General features: G+C 47.6%; 1 protein-coding gene across 1 annotated transcript; it reads left to right on the plus strand.

The window, feature by feature from the left end:
* Positions 1-4,888: 4,888 nt before the first annotated feature.
* On the plus strand, positions 4,889-6,750 carry LOC114613033 (MORF4 family-associated protein 1). The gene is made up of 2 exons (XM_028758232.1): positions 4,889-5,431; positions 5,719-6,750. The coding sequence occupies exon 1, from the start codon at positions 5,044-5,046 to the stop codon at positions 5,419-5,421; it is 378 nt and encodes a 125-aa protein (XP_028614065.1). The 5' UTR covers positions 4,889-5,043; the 3' UTR covers positions 5,422-5,431; positions 5,719-6,750.
* Positions 6,751-12,482: the final 5,732 nt, after the last annotated feature.

Below are 12,482 nucleotides of genomic sequence, written 5' to 3' on the forward strand. Positions count from 1 at the left end.
TGGCTCAGTGGTTAAGAGCACTCACTGACTGTTCTTCCAGAGGTCGTGAGTTCAGTTCCCAGCAACCACATGGAGTTCAGTTGCCAGCAACCACATGGTGGCTCACAACTGTTATAATAGGATCGTATGCCCTCTTCTGGTGTGTCTTAAGAGAGTGACTTTTTTTAAAAGAAGAAGAAGGAGGAGGAGGAGGAGGAGGAGGAGGAGGAGGAGGAGGAGGAGGGAAGAAGATAGAAGGAAGGAAACAGGTCATTTTCGTAAAAGATTTCTCCCATAATTTCTTCTAAGAGAGGAAGTCTACAAGTCCTTCAAAGTGACCCTTGTGGATAGTAACACATTTACAGAACTTTTCATCTTAGCAGCATCTTCACTCCTTCGCTGGCCTGGATACTCTGGGGGCACAGAGCAGAATTCAGTTGACATAAGCCTGGCTTCCAGCAAGGCCTTCTCATCTCATGTGCACATTGACCACACACACCTGCATTTCTGAGGCACCCATTCCTGCTGCCACTTAATTGTTGATATTATACATGTGAACATGCCGACGTGTGTACCACCATGCCTGGCTTTTCCCTTCTGAGTTTAAAAGATCTACTATTCTATTCAATTCTTCTATTAATCACTTTCTGGGTGTTGTTTTTGTTCTGTTCATTTGCTTGTTTGGGGTCCTTATATTTTGATGTGAAGATTGCAGACAGAAAAAGAGGTGGAATCTGTGAGTTTCCCTCATGCTTAGGGGCAGACACCAGCTGTCTCGGCCAATGGGAGCCATAACAAACTACCACAGGCTAGACATTTATTTCTTGCACTTCTAGAGGCTTTGAGTTCAAGAGCAAGGTATCAACAGATACTGGTTTGGTGGTGCCTTCTGCTTTGCAGACAGCTGCCTTTGCAATATGTCCTCACACGGCAGACAGCAGAGGACAAGACTGAGCTCTTGTGTCTCTTTAGGTAGGGACATTTATTATTATTATTATTATTATTATTTATTAGTTTTTGAGTTTCGGTTTCTCAAAATAGGGTTTCCCTGTGTAGTCCTGGATGTCCCAGAACTCCTCCGTAGACCAAGCTGACCTCAAACTCACAGAGATCCACCTGCCTCTGCCTCCTGCGTGCTGGGATCAAAGGTGTGCATCACCACCTTCCAGCTAAGGACATAAAACTTATCATAGGGCGTCCCACACTCAAGCTGTTAGTGCTTCTGAAGGGAGCCAATCCATAGTAATGGTCAGGATGTCAGTAGATGGATTGGAAGAGGATCACGTTTAGTCCAAGGCACCGAATTCCTTCCAGCCCTGACAGTAAAGCATCTCAGCCTTGGAGCATCTGCTCTCAGGGCCAGCAGCAGCTCGAGGACCACAGTTGTGCAAGGAGCATCCTTTCAGGTGTCTAGGCTCATGGTGTCTCTGGAAGTTATAGTGTCTCAGAGTTAAAGTAGCTCTGTGCTCCAAGCTTCTAAGCACAGTGCATTCAGGACCGCTCCTCCTAGGGCATCAGGAAGGAACAGAATTTGCTACTTCTCACCCTGCAGGTCTGGACTCAAGCCACAGGGCTTGGAGTTACAGTTCTTCTCCACATGGCCTGCTTTGCCACTTCTAGGACAAGCTGTTCTCAAGTCTCCAGCTTGGGAAAATTTTTGCACCATGTAATAGCTGCTGTCATGTCCTGAGGCTGCCACAATCAAGCTGATTGTGAACATGCACTCTGGATGTCTTTATTTTATCTTTATCTATGTCACCCTGACTGTCCTGGAACTTACTATGTACACCAGGCTGGCCCTAAGCTCACAGAGACCCGCCTGCTTCTGCCTCTTGAGTTCTAGGTTTAAAGACATGTGCTGCCACACCAGGCTTTCTGTTTTTAGTTATTTTGTATAGTTGTGTGATGTGTATCTCCAAGTGAAGGACACACCTGTGAGTGCATGAAGAGGCCAGAGGAAGACCCCTGATGAGCTGCTCCAGTTTCTGTCATTCTGTCATTCTGTCATTCTGTCATTCTCTGCTTTTAAACAGCTCCTGGACCTGATGCAGAGCTGGTGGCCAGCAAACCCCAGCAATCCTCCTGCCTCTGTCACCTCCCTCTCTCTCCCTACCCCTACACACACACACACACAATGTGCTAGGGTTACAGATATGAGCCACTGCCCCCTCTTCACCAAATGGATAACAAGGGTTCCCCCTCTGGTCTTTGCGTTTCCACAGCAAGTACACCATCTTCCAGCCACTCCCCACCAATCCCATCCCATCCTCTTCCACACCATTTTTTTCACAGCGCTTTCAGGCTCCCAAGAAAAGTGGAGCAGAAAGTACAGAGTCCCCACACATCCCCGACCTCCCCTGCCAACAACCCCACAGCCCCCGAGCATTGTTACCATCAATGAGCCTATAGCACACGGCGCTATCAGCAAAGTCTCTGCTTCTGTTACGGTTTATACTTGGTGTTGGCAACTGTGGATTCAGACAGTTGTTGGCATGTGGGCACCATGACTGTCTCTCAGAGCAGCATCACTGCCCTAAAAAGCCTCCATTCTCTCTCTGTAAGTCCCTCCATCCTGAACCCCCCATCTTTCTGTGTCCCCGTTCTGCCCTTTCTGGAAGGTCAAGTAGTGAGAAACATGTGGCTGACATACAAGGGGCTTCTTCCATTCAGTAACAGTTAAGAGCCAGTGAGTCTTTTAATTGTTTGGTTGCTTATTCCTTTTAGTGCTGAATAATATTCCATCGTTCATTCACTTACAGAAGGCTGTTTGCTTCAGACTCTGGGCAGTAACAAAGGAGCTGTAAACATTATGTGCCTGACTGTGGCAATGCAAGTCTTACATTCTAAGAGACAGGAACATTTCCTGAACAGCCAAAGTTAATACTATACCTTGTGGTCACGTAAGACCGCTAGCCTACTGTGTAATCAAACTGTTGGTATACCTCCCCTTTAAGGGAACAATGTAACAACCAACCTTACTTGCCTTGAATTTCCCATGTAATTGGCTTTTACAACCTAAGCTAGTACATAGCTACAATCTTAAATTATGTACTCTTCCATGCCTCTACCCAGACAAAATAGCAAATACAAAAATTGAAAGCAACTTCCTAAAATCTACCATAAAGTTTGAAAGCAACTGATTTATGGTTCTTGGTCAAAAAGTAATGATGTTTGTGATCTGGGTCAGTTGGGATCAGTAGGCGCCAGTGACTTAATCCTTTGTTAAAGATTTCAACAAAGTGTCCTATTCCTTCCCCACGTGATGCTTTCAAGGTCACTCAGTAAAGATAGAGCAAAGCAAAAAAAAAAGTAAGAAAGAAAAAAAAGAAAAGAAAAAGATGGAGCAAAGCCCTTTGTTAGGGACAGACACACCCCTCACAAAAAAAAACACAGAGCACCCATAGACAGACACAGACAAAGAGATAAACGGATTCCCAAGAAAGCCTTTAGGCAGGCACAGATTCACTCACAGAACAGACAGACAGAGGACAGACAACACAGGGAGCATGAAGTAGACAATTCGAATCTGGACTCACTCTTAGTTAACCAACTCCAAGGGGAATTGCTTCTGTTTCTTTCCTTAGTGTGACACTGATACATTATTGGTAACTCAGAGTGAATTACTAATGTGTATAATCCATGTGTGGGGTTTTATGTGGATTTATGGGTTCAACTGATTTGCTGAGTTGTACAGTAGAAGCTGTCTTAGTCATAGAGATCACATTCCCACCAATTAAGAGGGGGAGAGAGGGAGAAAGAGGGAAAGGGGTTCTGCAATCTACCTATCCTGATGCCACGGGCAACAGTATCTCACTGTCCTCTGAACCATTTACTCCTATCCGTGTTTTTAATTGCTTAGCTTCCACTGGTGTCAAGAAAACCTAAAGGCTGGATTTTTTTTTCATTAAAAACCATTGAAAGTGCAGAATTTAAGAGTCCAATTAAAGATATTCAGTTTATATATATCTATGGTTGTGTATTTTCAAAGTCTTTTCATGATTCATGGTTGGAAAACCAGCAAGATACACAATTCAGATTCTTGAGAAAGTGCTGTCTGATCAGTAGACTAAGAATTCTGCATCTCCCCCTTAAAGTTCAGTGTTGAGTAATCCATTCACAAACTTCTGTCCTTTCGACATCAAGTGATCACCAACTGAACTTCTGATCAGCTGGAGCCTCAGAACGCATCAGACAATAGTTTCACCTCAGGAAACCAGGAGCTCTGTCAACTAACCAAAACACACTCAGGCACTCTGTCAACTAACCAAAGAGGCGGAGCTGTGACCAGGATGACCTTCCTCACTTGGCTTTCCAAGATTACTCTTTCCCCAGTTTCAAAAACTGTTTTTGAAACTGTTGTGTTTATTTGTTTGTTTGATGTTTTGTTTTGTATTGAAACAGGGTCTCACTATGTAACTCTGGCTGTACTGAAACTCACTAGGAACTCACTAGGTACACCAGGATGACCTCAAACTCATCGATCCGCGTGCCTCTACTTCCCAGGTGCTGGGATTAAAGGCGGGCTTTTTCTTTTCTTTCTTCCTTTTTCTTTAAAGAAAACTTGTCGGGCGTGGTGGCTCACACCTGCGACACGGGAAGCCTTAGGCAAGAAGATTGCTGAGAGTTCAAGATCAGTTTAAGTCAAATAATTGAGTTCCAGGACAGCCTTGGCTACAGCATGAGGTCCTGTTTCAAAAAGTAAATGAATAAAATCAGAATAAGATACAGTGAAGGGTGAGCTTGGCATCATCCACGAACTTTGAAGAAGTTTGCTGACGTTTGCGCGCGGCCGCGGAGGCGCTCGCTCCGCCCCTCTATAGGCGTGCACGCGCTCGCACCTTTCAGGGCGGCCGTAAAGAGGGGCGCGGCGGTGTCGTGAAAGGGGTCGCAAGCGCAGAGCGCTGGTTGACGGTTGGGACTCCATTTTGTTCATCGCTCGTCTGCTCGGCAGCCGCTCGTCTCCGTGGCTTCTCCGAGGCGGAAAGTTGGAACAGCGGCGGAAGTTTTGAGGACTCGGCCCGAGCTCGGTCAGTGAGTGTCGTGCAGACGAGCAAAGCAGCGGAGATGCGGCCCCTGGACGCAGTAGAGCTGGCGGAGCCCGAGGAGGTGGAGGTGCTGGAGCCCGAGGAGGACTTCGAGCAGTTTCTGCTGCCCGTCATCCACGAGATGCGCGAGGACATCGCGTCGCTGACGCGCGAGCGAGGACGCGCGCCCGTGCGCAACCGGGGCAAGCTGTGGGAGATGGACAATATGCTGATCCAGATCAAGACCCAAGTGGAGGCCTCTGAGGAGAGCGCCCTCAACCACCTGCAGGGCGCGGGGGGCGCCGAGCCCCACGACCCCAGGGCGGAGAAGGCCGACGAGAAGGCGCAGGAGATGGCGAAGATGGCCGAGATGCTGGTGCAGCTCGTGCGACGGATAGAGAAGAGCGAGTCGTCGTGAGCCGGCCGCGGTAAGGGCGGGAGCCTGGCGGGGCGTGGGCGACTGTGGGGAGGAGGCTGGCTTGTCGCCTCGGGAGTAAACTAGGCCCCTCCGGGGAAGTATAGCAAATTAACGATGGGGAGACCGTGGAAGATTCCAGTATAGCAAATTAACGATGGGGAGACCGTGGAAGATTCCAGATTGTGCTGGAAAGCATGGGGTCCTAAGTGAGGCAGCCTCCAGGAGGGGCCGGGTGTTTGCTTTGCTATCCAGCGCGATTAACCTCTGGGTGATGAATCTCTCCCGCCCGTGCTTTAGGTTTCCAGCCAATGGATTCTGGTTGAGTGATGGCGATTGGCTGACATGACACCCTGGAGAAGCTGAAACCAGAGAGCCTTTTGTTTTCCTTTTTTTTTCCCTTTCTTACTTTATTTTCTTTTTCTTTTCCCCTCTGTCTTCACTCTGTTCTCATTGACACTACGTTTCTGCTATGGTCTGCTGTTGACGACCTCAACATGAGTTTTTGATTATTCAGTGGTTCCTTTTTTTTGTTTGTTTGGGGGAAATAACTTTGATTTGGAAAATGTGCTCACATACGGGAATTAGGGCCTAGATTGTAAGCCCTGTGGCAGTTGAATAACGTTCATTCCTGGCCTTTGGTTGTTGTTCCTGAATTTTGAGGTGCTTTGCTCTTTCTTGGGTGACCTGATAGCTCCCTGAACTTTGGGTCCCTGTGACACTTGAGACTCGGAGTTGTAGCTCACCGCCTCTGAAAGTTCTGAAGGAGCTGCGTTAATTCTAGAAGACTGCAGCAATGACAGAAGAAGGGACCAGACTTCATCTGGGACTGTGGATGGGCCTTACACGGCTAGGACTGATGACCTGGAAGAAGGGTCGGAGGATAGTACTGTTTCTATTGGGGGACTTTAATTTCTGTGTGAGACCAAAGGAGGAGAGATGTATTTTGTGCAAAATTTAAATTTTATGTGCTACACTATCTATTGTAACCTGCCTGATGAGTTTATTGGGACAGCCTAACTCATTTCTAGGTGAAATGGAACCCGGTATGGGAGATGAGGTCTTGTTAGTCTGTACAAGTTGGTATTCCCATATATTTGAGGAGATCCTGGGCATAAAATGAAAGATCCTTGCAATACCCTTTGTGGGCTGGAAAGGAAAACCTGCAATGGACCCTAAACTTAAAAGAAGAGGCGTCTTCAAGGTTCATATGTAGTCAAGCTATAAATGTATGAGTGGCAGACCTGATAAGCATTTGAAGTAAAAACCCTTACCATGTTGAAAACAAAATCTTACATGTTAATAAAAGTATTCGTTTGCTTGAAAAGATAAGCCCAGAGAGTTATTAAGAAATATTAAGTGACGTCTTTCTGTGGCCTGTGCTTAGTTTGCATAAGCATCCTCCAGCTTTGGGAGCTCTGGGTAAGCAGAAGAAATTTCAGCTCTGGCTACTCTAGGAGCAGTGAGAATATGAGAGTCTTGATTCCTAGTAGGAAGTCCACAGCCTTAGCCTCTGAGACTAGTCCTTTAACTTGACTCCTGTTCTTCCCCAGTCTTGCATAGAGTCTATAGTGTTGATATACTATAGCACATCCAGATAATACAACAGCAATAATGTATTGACTCCCTTCAGGCAAGAAGGGCTGGGTCCCCAACTGCTAGGATTGACCCTCTATGGGAAATACCCCTACCAAACAATAGCTTTGGCCATCATCTTTTTCCTAGGTGACCCAAGTCTAGGGCCCTCCCTTTTAAAGACATCCCAAACATCTTAGAATTCCTGTGTCTGCTGAGAGAAGTGCAGCCCAGCTTAACTTCTGACTGCTCAGTGTCTTCCTTTCCCGGGTTGATCATTGAACACCTGTATGGTTCCTTCTTGGTACTGCTTCCTGAGGTACCAACTTCCAAGCTCTTAACAGATACAGTTGCCTTAGAACGTGGCAGGGAGAGGTAGGAAGGCTTTCCAGAGTGGTGTTTTGATAAGCTTGGCTTTGGATGAGCACAACTTCAGAAAGAATGGGGGTGGGCCGGGCACTGTGGTGTGGGTTCTAGTAGTGGGGCCAGAGGTCCAGTAGGAATGTGACTACAGAGGTAACCAACAAGAAATGGCCATGTTTGGTACATTGCTATGGACTTTATTCAGAGTTTTGTTTTCCACAGATACCCCTTTACTGTCCTGAGTTTGCTGATTTTAAAGTGAATAATCAGGGCTAAGATGGCTTAGTGGGTAAAGGCAAGGCGCCTGCCAACCCCAAGGAACTAAGTTTGATCTCAAGGAGCCACATGGTAGAAGTCAGGAACTGAGCGTCCAAAGTGGTCCTCTGATCTCAACATGCCCCATCTATAAATACATATATTTAAAATTTAAATGTCAAGAGAGATGATTAAGCAGTTAAGGGCACTTGCTGCTCTTGTAGAGCACCCAAGTTCAGTCCCCAACACCCACATGGCAGCTCACAACTATCTGTAACTCTCCATTTAGGGGATTCAACACCCTTTTGAATGTCCAAGATATAAGCACATGCATGCAGGCAAACATACATAAAAGTTTTGTTTGTGGGCAGTTGTGGTGCACGCCTTTAATCACAGCACTAGGGAGGCAGAGGCAGGCAGATTTTTGAATTCGAGGCCAGCCTGGTCTACAGAGTGAGTTCCAGGACAGCCAGGGCTACACAGAGAAACCTTGTCTCAAAAAACAAAAAGTTTTGTTTGTAAGTTACACAGTTCATGATAGAAATGTTCTCCTTTCTATCCTAAGCATTTAACAGCGATTTAATTGTCTAACCTTGCCAACAATATGTATATGTTAACATATGGCTCCTCTCAGCTTCCTCGTGTTTTTAGGCAGGTTTTCATTGTATAGGCCAGGCTGACGACACTCCTAGTGCTAGGATCATAAGAGTACACCAGCTTTTGAGAAAAAACAACAAAAACTGAAGCTTAACACCCCTCCCCATCCCCCCTTCCAAAACTAGCTTGGAAGCCTCCCTGTGTGAACATCTATGTCTGCGTGTTTTCCTCTCTTGTGATGCCAGAGATGGACCCCAGGGCCTTTCACGTTCACCTGCGTTCACTCTTCTGGGCAACACCCCCAGCTTTCCCCTCCTTAAAACACTGAACAGTAGCCAGGCGGTGGTGGCACATGCCTTTAATCCCAGCACTTGGGAGGCAGAGGCAGGTGGATTTCTGAGTTCGAGGCCAGCCTGGTCTACAGAGTGAGTCCCAGGACAACCCGGGCTATAAGAGAAACCCTGTCTCGAAAAACCAAAAAAAAAAAAAAAACACTGAACAGTAGTCATTGTGCTGGTGGGTTTTACACCTACATTTGAGAGGTGTTCAAATTCTTTCCAGTAGTTCCTTTCCTTTCCATATGGTGCTGGTCAGTCGCCACACATCCCAAGTCTCCTTTGCCTTCCACCTGGCCTGCCAGCAGTTAGAGATGGACGGAATGCTGACAGACCAGGAGGCGCGCTAGTGGCAGTGCAGCACGGGGCTGATCTGGCTCCATTTGTCATCATTTGTCACAGATCCCTAAGTCCTTCGTGAGGCCCTGGCTCCAGAGGTCTCCATGGATGACTGTCAGAAAGGCTTAGTAGGGTTCTTAGGGTGGGTGCAGATGCCATCTCAAGCTGAAGCCAGTCTGCTCCATATTAGGCTGTTAGGGGTGTGCCAGGTGCTTCAACAACCTGCTTTACAGAAGAAGGCATGGAGGTGTCACCTACTCTAAGGTCAGGAAAGACCTGGGGTGATGGGATGCTTGGCACAGACTGGTGAGAAGAGCCTCTGGTGAGCGCCTCTGCCTTCTGAGCACTTATCAGTAAAAGATGTTCTCGAAGAAAGCAGTTTTTATGTTAGCAGACACAGCACAACATGGGGTGAGGGAAACATTAACGGATGTCTGGCTCCAAGAGAGGCCATCCTGAAGAACTTTGAACCCTGATGAAGATGAGGGGTCCAGGAGCAGGGGACCAGAAGACCCTCGATCCCTTGTCCTGCTCCCAGTCCCAGGGTCTTCGGCAGGTGTTGGTCTGTTAAGGTTCTGCCAGAGCTACATTTCCCTGGGGTGGAGTGCTATAGTCGTTTAGTGCCATTCACACATGGACTCTGCTTCTCTACCCTCTGGGCACACAGTAGGACTGCACTTCCTGGTGGTGTAACCTTCACTAAGGTGGCCAGTGTAAATGCTTCTCTTTTGCTGGTTTGCAAGAAGGGACTATCAGAGACTGTTTTCACCTATGACTGCAGCCCTCCCCCTGCCCAGAGGCCTCACCAGGTGTCTCCCACTGGTTCCCTTTGCCCAAATTCAAGCTGAGGCCCTGGCTACCCTCCCCTATCCTGAGAGCAGGGAAGCCTGGGACAGTATGGTTTCCACTGTCATCTAAAGATCAATAGGGTTTTGCCATCCCGTTCATACTGTAGCTGGGTAAACCAGGCAGGGCTTGCTCCAAATATGTATGACTTTACCAAGACTCCCATAGTGTCCTGTGAGCCCCTAGTCCCTCCTGCTTTCAAACTAATTCGTGGTTCACAGACTTTTCCATCTTCTTTGTTTCTTCAAAGCAGTTTTCTCTATCAGCTCTTCCAACTAAGGCCAAACTACCCAGACGGGTATGACCCTGATTATGGGTGATCATTACCCATAATCTAGCAGCACCCTATGACTGCCTGGGCAGACAGGTACTGCCCAATTCATCAGGGCTATCTTGAGCCAGGAGGAGTTAGGAAGAAAAACAAAATAGAAGCTAGGAGTAGGGAAGGGACATTGCGGCAACACTGGAGAAAATGAGCAGAGAAAAGTGCCTGTTGGTAATTGAGGGCTGGGAAGACAGGGAAAATTGCAGCAATCACCAGGCCCAGGTCACTGGGGATGACTAGCCCTAGGGAGCACAGAAGCTCCTGGCTAAACAGAGGCCAGATGCTAAGCAGATAGTCATGCGAGCGTGTGCTATTCAGCCAGAGTGACTTCTGGACTTAGAATGTGTGGTGGGTAGGGGAGTCATCATGAATCAGGTGTCAGAGTGGAGTGGGCAAGAGGAATGTTGTTGTGAGTAGTTGGGGTGCAGAGGAGACAGGGCCATGAGTGCTCAGTGAGTGCTCCAAGGGAGCACCATATGGATGGGAGGGAAGGCAGGGAATGAGCGTACTTCAACCAAACTTCCCACTGATGTTTGTTTGAAGGATATGGAGATAGAATAGCTGTCTTTTCATCAACCTGGGACCTTGGCACGAAATGGCACTGTGCTCTTGGAATCAACCAGTGAAGTGGGGTGGGAGGTGGGGCGTCCCCAAGTCAGGCTGTGCTTGTCACAGCTCACTCAGCCCCATTGGCCTAAGGGATTTAGGGATGAAAGGAATGAAGCGTGTCACCAGGAGCTTGGCATAAGAAGATCATCATAGGCTGAGCTCAACGGTGATAATGGGTATGGTGAATTTAGTTATGAATTTAGCCCTTGGGGTGAGACCACTATGGAAGAGCCAAAAATGTAGCAGTCAAAATTGTCACTCAACCAAGCTTCCTACAATAGCTCTGCAAAACAGATCCAAGCCGAGAGTGAAACTGTCCCTCCCGGCCTCACATAGACAATGGCAGAGAACTCTTCCATTCCCTCACAGATGTGTGAGGGTAAAGTAGGAGCTGCCTGGGAGATGGCCCTAGGCCTGTGGCCTTCCTCCCCAGGCAGTGTCCAGAGCACAGTGTCACCTTCCTGCCAAAGTGTTAAGTGTAGCTTCTTCCATGTCCACTTGAGGGGACAGTGAAGGATGAAGCAAAGACAAGTAGCTCCAGTCTTCCTTGGGTGATCAGCTGGAGTCATACAGGAGCAGACAGGAGGAACCGACATCCCAGGCCACTAAAGCCTGTGGTTGTTCTACCCCTGTAGGTAGTTATGAGGCCTGGCACAATGATCCAGCAGGAAGTGGACTTCAGAAGCAGCAAAACTTCATGGGGGCACTTTCCAGAGGGGTTTATATGAGAATTAGACAGTAGGGGAGCAGGACCAGGAGTGGTAGCCCACCCAGAAGACACAGCTTCCCGCTGAGCCTTTGGTGGGGTCTATGGACCGAGGGTATGATGGGCTTCCTCTTTTGCACTGTTGGAGAGGAAGCATGTGGTTGGCCTACTGTAATGCTTTATCACAGCACCCAGCACTTGGCTTAGAGAGCCCACCAGGCAACAGTTTCCCCAGGAGAATGATCATGAGACCCAGAGAGGCTGGAGCTCCAGGTGACATGTCACCTCTTTGTGTTCTGTCAGAGGCAAGTGTAGCCAACACTCCAGCAGAGGAGGGCAGGGGAATGCTGAGACCCATGGACATGGCTTTAAAACCACTACAGCCAGGGCTGGAGAGACGGCTCAGCGATTAAGAGCACTTGTTGTTCTAGCAAAGAACCAAGGCTCACAACCAGCAGTAACTCCAGCTCCAGGGGATCCAGTGCCCCCTTCTGATCTTCTCGGCATGAGGCACACATGGTGCACAGACATGCATGCAAGCAAAGTATCTATACTCTTAAAATAAATTAATCTAAAAAAAGTAAGCCATTAAAACCACCACAGTCCGCATCATAGCATGCCCACAACATGATATCTAAAAATATCGTAGATACAAGTTATTCAGATTGCCAATATTATTGATAGTTTCTGAGTTTCAAGAGGCCAAATCAGTACATTAAAATGTGAAGCACTTCTAACCAGAGGCAAAGCATAGAGATCTACAAAGCATGATAGGAGCCAACACATTGGTGGCATGATTGTTTCCTCACAGTGAGATAACAAACTGCTACAAATTTACTTGCTTAAAAAACAGACAAGTTCTCAGTTTTGGAGGCAGGCCTGAGATCCGGTGTGGGTAGGGCTGCCTCCCACTGAAGGATGCTGGGAGTCTCTTATCTCTTTCCGCATCCCAGTACAAGGAGTCCTTGGCCACACTTTTGTTAAATCATCTCTCCTGTCTGTCTTCATGTGGTCTCAAAGAAGTTCCAGTCGTTGGGTTGAGGGCCCACCTTAACCCAGTACTTCAACTGACTGAGTTGCAAAGACCCTATTTTCAAAAAGGTCATATCTTTGA

This window comes from Grammomys surdaster, unplaced genomic scaffold, assembly GCF_004785775.1.
Source record: "Grammomys surdaster isolate TR1022 unplaced genomic scaffold, NIH_TR_1.0 126187, whole genome shotgun sequence".
In the NCBI taxonomy this organism is placed as follows: Eukaryota; Metazoa; Chordata; class Mammalia; order Rodentia; family Muridae; genus Grammomys; species Grammomys surdaster.